The sequence below is a fragment of the Cannabis sativa genome, chromosome X (assembly GCF_029168945.1).
Source record: "Cannabis sativa cultivar Pink pepper isolate KNU-18-1 chromosome X, ASM2916894v1, whole genome shotgun sequence".
Lineage (NCBI taxonomy): Eukaryota > Viridiplantae > Streptophyta > Magnoliopsida > Rosales > Cannabaceae > Cannabis > Cannabis sativa.
Genome location: NC_083610.1, coordinates 33,493,280 through 33,501,378, shown reverse-complemented (window position 1 = coordinate 33,501,378; position 8,099 = coordinate 33,493,280). Strand labels below are relative to the sequence as shown.

The 8,099-nt window shown below is 34.6% G+C and overlaps 1 protein-coding gene across 1 annotated transcript; it reads left to right on the top strand.

Annotated features, from left to right (window-relative positions):
* The first annotated feature begins 4,978 nt into the window (after positions 1-4,978).
* LOC115713365 (pentatricopeptide repeat-containing protein At1g08070, chloroplastic) lies at positions 4,979-7,633 on the top strand. Its single transcript, XM_030641846.2, has one exon. It carries the CDS (start codon positions 5,231-5,233, stop codon positions 7,040-7,042), a length of 1,812 nt encoding a protein of 603 aa, XP_030497706.1. The 5' UTR covers positions 4,979-5,230; the 3' UTR covers positions 7,043-7,633.
* Positions 7,634-8,099: the final 466 nt, after the last annotated feature.

The window sequence follows — 8,099 nt, the reverse complement described above, 5'->3', positions numbered from 1 at the left end:
AAGTGTTATGTTCTTTCCAGGACATTAGTAAAGTATACTAGTTTCGAATGTATGGAGTATACATTGGACTGGACCGATATTGCAACTAAGTTAAGATATTACAAACTTACCATTATACATATCTTTCCAAGTCAATATCAGTAGTTGATCTTGAGATTGAAAGAATCTAAATCCTGATATGCTTAGGCTCAACTCATGAGTGCTATTCATGTTCTTTGATTTATTAGTTAAGCCTACTTTTGGGTCAGGGTGATACGTATATTTTGGGAACATGATAGTATGATTGAGTGGGAGTGCTGAACATAAATATGGAATCTATAGCTTCTACTGGTGTATAGAAGTCAAGTGATGATTCCCTTCGAGCTTAGCAAATAGAAGTAAATGGATGAGCTCTTGTTTAACTGACTATATATTAGATCACTAAACACCATTTACAGGTAGCTAAGTGTTTTAAGGGGCAAAATACATTGAGGGGTGAGAACGGTAAAGAAATCCCATCTCGATGTAGATCATCTATATAGAGGATCTTTAAATCACAATAAGATTATAACAATGGTTAAATGAGATAGCATATTGATATCGTGGAACATACAATATGCTCTATATAAGTCTGAGAGTGCAATTCTAAGTTCTAAGAGTGGATTCAACGAAAAATTAATAAGTAGGAATTTACTTGGTAAATTTGGTTCACTTATTGGAAGCTCAGCATATAGATCCATGGTCCCCATTCTAGTTGAGAACATGCTGCTTGTAAGACTCATTAATTGATTCGTGATTGATCAATTATAATTCTAAAGTTAGACTATGTCTAATTTTATGAATTTTCACTAAGCAGGGGTGAAATTGTAAAGAAAAGAGTTTCTAGGTTTATTTATTTATTAATGGACTTTATATGTCTAATTAATAATTAAATTAAATGACAATATTATTTAATAATCTATTCTAGTTATTAAATAATTAGTTTTGGCATTTAAAAGGTTAGAATTGGAAAATTGGTGTTTTTGAGAAAATAGAGATAAAATTTGATAAAACTGCAAAATCAAGTGGGGCCCACTATAACACCATGGCCGGCCACTTATTAAGGGTTTTTCAAATTAATATTTTCATTATTTTAATGCCAAATAATTCTTAACCTAAACCTAGTAGTTGCCTATAAATAGAAAGTGATGGCTCAGTCACAACAAATGCTTTCACATACTTTTCATTAGCTTTCTGACAGAAATTTCTCTCTTCAGAAAAACTGAGCCTTCCCACTTTCTATACCTGGCCAAAATCCCTTTCTCTTTTCTTTTTCATCAATTTCGAACCTTAGTGAGAGAGTAAGTTCCCATACACAGCAAGCAGTAACTCAACCATAGATTGGAAGACTATGAAGGATCAAACTTGAAGAAGAAGGACATTCGGGCTCAGATCTTGATTATACTCTGCTACAGAAAGGATACAAGGGTTAGAGATCTGAGTGGAAGGAGACATTAATTCCGCTGCATCAATGTAAGGTTTTCTTAACTTTATATGTGTTTAATTTATCGTTTTAGAAAGTTCATATTTAGGGTGTTTAAACAACATACTTGTGAGTAGATCTAAGATCCTGGTAAAATAAATTCCAACAGTGACTTGGTTTGCCACAATTAGAGCAAGAAGGGCGGGGTTTCTTGGCTCTTGGAGGATTAGTAGGCATGGAGTTTGTAGCAGCAGCCAAGGGAAGTGTTTCAGCAGAGCCAAGAGATCTTTGACACTCTTCTTGTATGATCATGGCAGACACACGAGATAGATTGGGGATTGGTTCATTGAGCAAGATTTGAGCTCGAACCGATGCAAAAGATTCATTTAAACTAGTCAAGAATTGAAGCACTTGATTCTGGCTATAGTAATCTAAGAAAATTTTCATTGCACCACAAGTAGTGCAAGTGGTGATTGGTTAAAATTCCTTTAACTCATCCCAAAGGGATTTCATTTTAGTTAAGTATGAACAAACAAATTGGTCACTTTGCTGTAAACGGGTGAGTTAGTTTGTAAATGTGAGGGCCATTGCCTTCGTTAAACCGCTAAGCAAGACCGTTCCACATGTCAATGGCCAAGTCAAAATACATAATGCTTTGAGAAATTTCATGTGATACAGAATTAACTAACCATGATATAATCATATTGTTGCATCGAAGCCAAGAATTGAGATAGAGATTACCAATTTCTAGACGAGGAAGGGAACCGTCGATGAAGGCAATCTTGTTCTTGGCAACCAAAGCCATGGTGATTCCTTTTTTCGAGGATTAATAGTTGCTGCCATTGAGGACAATAGACACGAGCACGAGTCCAGGATGATCACTAGTGCTAAGAAAGAAGGACTGGAATGATCATCATTGACTAGACGATTGGCTTGTAGAGGAGATGTGGTCTTGTGATCATCGACAATGGTGGATTGATTTTGTGAATGAACCATTTCTGGGTTCAAGGTATTCTGAGATTGGGGCCTGGAAGATTGATTTTTGTGAGGAACAACCGAGGAATTGAGATTAGGAGCAACGTGAGGATGGGATGTGATGTCAGCTATTTGAGTGTCGACCGTGGATGGAGGACCACCATCTTGGGAACGAGTTGAAGATCTTGCCATGGAAGTAGTGGGCAAGAATTCTTCTAATACCATATGAGAGAAACAAAGCAAGAAACTTTGTCTTGATTTTATTATTGAATTATGTTTGTTAAATACACATGAGCTAAATATATAGGTAATGAAAAATAGAATCGGTTAAGAAGAGAAGCTAACCAACTTAACTAACTGAACCGGTTATTCCTAACAACTAATTAACAGACTAACTAATCTAATTAACTCTAATAGAAATGGAGTAGTAATACTCTCGCTCATTCTCTTACAAAATTGTGACATCTCTCAAGTTTGGTGGCCGAGTTTACCATCTACCTAGTTGTAGAAAGACTATTTATATAGATGTTGGGATTTTCTTGACTTTATGGATGAGTAGATGTGCGGACATAAATTAAAAAAAAAATTGACAAGTGAAATAACACTTCATAAAGTATTGTATTGTATATTAGTAATACTTTACAAATTTTTGATTATTATGAAAATTTTTAAACAATTATTCTAATAAACTAATTTTATTCTTATTCTTATTATTAATTATTAAAAAAAAATTACTTACAATGGTAAGTTATCTTAAGTTTTAGTTTTATTTTCTAAAAAAAAAAAGTAACAATTACGGACAGTGATTTTAAAAAGTCACTATTGAACAATTTTTCATATAAATATATATATATATATATATATATATATATAGAATAATTCTATCATAGGAACACTAGTTTTGTTCTCATAGTATACATACATTTTTTTAACCCTTGATACATGTGACTTTTGAGGATACATCCTATTTAATATAGGCTTATGTGTATTAGATTATTTTTTTTTTTTGAGAAAAGATTATTAGATTAAATATTTAATAAACTGCTGTTTAAAAATTCTGACACCTCTTTTTTTTCCTGCTGAATAAAAAACTTCATTAAGATAAGAGAAAAAAGAGAAGAAAAACGTCAACACCAGTCCATGGCTGCAACAGGGGTGCAAGCTCCCCAACAGTGAGAAATAAAAAATATTAAAAGAAAATGTTCAAGTAGCAATCATATGAGCAGCTCAAGCGACAATCCTATGAGTAGCTCAATTGTTACTACAAGGAACCCAAAACAAACTATCTCAGGAACCAAGAACAAACTATCCCAAAAATCTAAATTCAGAATGGAAAACAAAGATAAAACCTTTTTGAAAGTTTCCAATCTGAAATCCGATGGTTCAAAAATTCTGACATTTCAAAATATAAAAAGATATGGCCTTTAATATAAAATATTGAAGAAAACAAATGTTTATTAAAACATTACATTTTTTTTTTTAAAGCAATGACATTAAAACATTACATTGATACTTAGATAGAAGCTTCTTTGGTGGAGATCTTTCTTTTCCCTTTTATTTTATTTTATTTTTTGTTTTTGAAGAAGGTTACGGCATGAATTGTATTCCCATTGTAGTTGTTTGGGAATAAGCATGTTTCAAGATAGCTGAACCCATTCTTTTCTTGAAGCTAATACATTTACAATTTATTACTATATGTGGTCAAACCAACCCAAGAAGTTTCTCTCCCAGCAAGTATAAAATAAAGACAACCTTCCCTTTATTTTCTTCTCATTGCATCACAAAGAAAGCTCCTTCTTCCTCATCTGAATCATGCCCTTCCCGAACTCACCCTCTCCTTCCAGTAATCCTTCAGTTTCTTCTTCCATTCCTTCATCGATTCCTTTAGTTCTTATAAGAGATGTGGACGGTGATTTGGGTATGGATGATTTGAGAAAAAACGCCAATTTAATAAGGGCTTCAGTTGAAGAAATAGAAGATGAGTGAGAGAGATAGAGGAAGAGACTTCGTTAAGAGGAAATTTTTTATTTAATGGAAGTTTTTTTTTTTTTAAAAAAAAAGAATATTTAATTATGAAATATTATTATAATAATATAAGAAGAAATTATATAATGCACGGCAAGTGTAAAGTATTATTATACATCTACTCATTTATTACCATTAAATTATTTATGGTTAAAAAAACATCCCTACGGTAGGAACAAAACAATAGTTCTTACTATACTCTTATCCTATATATATTTGTTTATTTTAAATTTTGAATTTTGATTTTAAAGTTCAAAATTGTGCTCCTCTATACAGTCCTCAACCTCTTCCTCAATACTCTGCAACTACACTTCTCAATTTTGACTTAAATAACTCTCTTGTGTTTTCTAGGTGTGTTGTGCCATGTAATGTAACGGTAAAAAGAAAAGGGTCATAACAGTTGAGATTGGGAGAAACTAAATCAACATAGAATTTTTCCCCCTGAACTTTGACATGTACCAAATTATGCCCTTGAACTTTTAAAGCTATTGAAAATGCCCCATGAACTATTGAGATTGTTGGATTTAAAGACTTTTGTCTAATTTAATTCAATTTTACTATTTCAATAATTGTTTATATACTAAACCATGTTACCCAGACTTTGATATCTACCAAATCATGCCCTTCGAATTTTGACATGTACTAAATTATGCCCCTCAACTTACATAATTTGGTACATGTGTAAGCAAAAATCCTAATGAGCTTTTAATTTATCATACATATTCCCTTACTTTCATTTTCATACCTAAACATTTATCGTTGCTAATTGCTTCTTCCTTGCATGTTTTTATGTTCATGTTGATTTGTATGAGCAGCTACTGGGCAACCACAAATTACGTCAACTCACAAGCTTTTCGGGTCGCCGCCGGGGGGACCAAAACGGACAACATTAAAAATCTACGGCAAATCCACGCCTTTATACTCAAAACTGCTTCTTTCCCTCTCCCACCGCCGACCCTTGAACTCATTTCTTCCTCTAGAAATCTGGGTTATCTATGTTTTATCTTAAAGCACTTGGAAAACCAGGACCTCGGCCTCGACATATGCAATGACATCGTTCGGAGCCTTAATGGCAACTCACTTCGAGCTGTCGTTTTGTTTCGCGAGATGCTTGTCAATGGCTTCCGTCCTGATAACTATACGGTTCCTTATGTTCTCAAGGCTTGTTCCAAGTCTCAGGCGCTCAGAGAAGGTGTCCAGGTTCAAGCTTATGCTGTCAAGACTGGGCTGGTGTTATCCAATGTGTACGTGAAGAACACTCTCATCAGGCTTTATTCTGTTTGTGGGTCTGTGAGTTACGCCCGCAAGGTGTTTGAAGAAAGTTCTCTGAGAGATGTGGTATCTTGGACCACGCTCATTCAGTGTTACGTGAAGAATGGCTTTGCCAGGGAAGCTATTTTGACTTTCTTTGAGATGTGTGATGCCAAAATGAAAGCCGATGAGATGACAGCGGTTATTGTTCTCTCTGCTTGTTCAAAGCTAGGAGACTTAAAATTAGGTAGAAAATTACATGACTATATACTGGACAATAGGGTTCCCTCAGACGTGTACGTGGGCAATGCACTGGTTGATATGTATCTCAAGTGTGGTGATGCTAATTCCGCACGCAAAATATTTGATGAAATGCCTGTTCGAAATGTAGTTTCTTGGAATTCTTTGATATCAGGATTGGCTAACCAAGGCGAATTCAAGGATGCAATGGATATGTTTCGGAAAATGCAAAGCATAGGGGTTGAGCCTGATGACTTTACATTGGTGGGCGTTTTGAATTCCTGTGCAAATCTTGGATTGCTTGAGTTGGGGAAGTGGGTTCATGCATACATCGATAGAAAACAGATTGAGGCTGATAGGTTCATAGGGAATGCACTCGTGGATATGTATGCTAAGTGTGGAGCCATAGACCAAGCCTTTAAAGTGTTCCGAGGCATGAAGTGTAGGGATGTGTATTCTTACACTGCCATTATTATTGGTTTAGCTATGCACGGAGAAGCAAAAAGGGCACTGAGTATATTCTCCGATATGCCTCGAAGAGGTATAAAACCAGATGAGGTGACATTTATAGGTGTTTTAACAGCTTGTAGTCATGCAGGTCTTGTTGTGGAAGGAAAAAGGTACTTCAAAGACATGTCATGTGTGTATAACCTTAGACCTCAAACAGAACACTATGGTTGCATGGTCGACCTTTTTGGCCGTGCTGGATTAATTGAGGAAGCACAGGAGCTTATTGAAAACATGCCGATGGAGCCTGATGCTTATATATGGGGAGCCCTTTTGGGAGCTTGTAGGATTCACGGTTGTGTTGAACTTGGAGAAGATGTAATGAAAAAGCTACTGAAGGTGGAGCCAGAGAGAGATGGTGCATATGTACTTATGTCAAATATATATTCATCTGCAAATAAATGGAGGGATGCAGTGAAGTTAAGGAAGGAAATGAAAGGCAAGAACATCAAGAAAACTCCAGGGTGTAGTTCGATTGAACTCGATGGTGTAGTTTACGAGTTTCGAAAGGGTGGTAAATCGCACCCAAGAAGTAAAGAGATATACAAGCTGCTGGAGGAAATCATGAGCCACATAAAGAACTTCAACAACTTGGCACAATGATGAACTGGACGATTTTACAGTGAAACAAACCACCCAATTATTTGTTGGCCATATTTGGTTTAGTTCTCTAGTTCAAATTCACAAATGTGGTTATTCATTCATCAACTTCATAGTAGAATATAGTTTCACTGCAGAATATCATAATGTAAATATTGAGCTGCAACTTAGTGATGGAATACAACACTGAAAACCCTTTTCCAAAATTGTCAATTTGATGTGTGAGATGAAGATTTTGAGGTGAGTGATGTTACTTAAATTGGTCAACTGTAATGGCCTGTTTATGTGTTCGGGATGTTAATGTTAATAGTAGATTAACGTACAAGAAAAGAAGAGAGTGTTGAGAAAAAGAAGTCAATGATGAGTCACACAAATATTATGGCTCCTGCAAAGTGTATAGTTTTGTGGCTAAACTACTAGAATTTAAAATATTATTAGTTTATAACAAAATGCAGCCACCCAAGAAACGTGTTGTACCGTCACATTCTTGTAGATGTAGATTTGTTAATCAAATTATGTGTATAATTGTCACCATAAACTTGTTTAACTTACACGTAATCTTGCCATTAATGATCTATTCTATTCAAACTCAAATTACTCTTTCTGTTTGGGAGGGAGAGTGAGTGTTTTATCAGTTGCATATCGTTCTAGTTTTATTTTTTTTTTTCATTGCAGTGGATTTGATGGCCACTGTAATTTAGAATATTATCATCTTTAAACCAGTTCTTTCATTGCAAGGATTAGTTGTTCATGCTCTTGGAATAGATAAACAACTTGTTTAGTTATATAACTATTCATATTTTTGTGAGATGTATAGTATTATTTTAATAAATGTGACATGTTTAGTATTTGTTTGATAAACATAAGATGTATAGTATTTATAGTAGCGAATTTGTTCATTACTTTCAAAAACTAATATGATGCAAGTTTGATTAATTAGTTTGAGCATGAGAAAAGTAGTGGTAAATGGTAGGGGGTAAATCTGCTGAATTAGGGAAGTAGGTGAAACAAAATAAATACATTTTGTAAAACAGAGGGTCCAAAATGGTATTTACCCATA

Coding starts and splice junctions, on each gene's coding strand:
- LOC115713365 (XM_030641846.2), top strand. CDS start 5,231: ATGTTCATGTTGATTTGTATGAGCAGCTACTGGGCAACCACAAATTAC.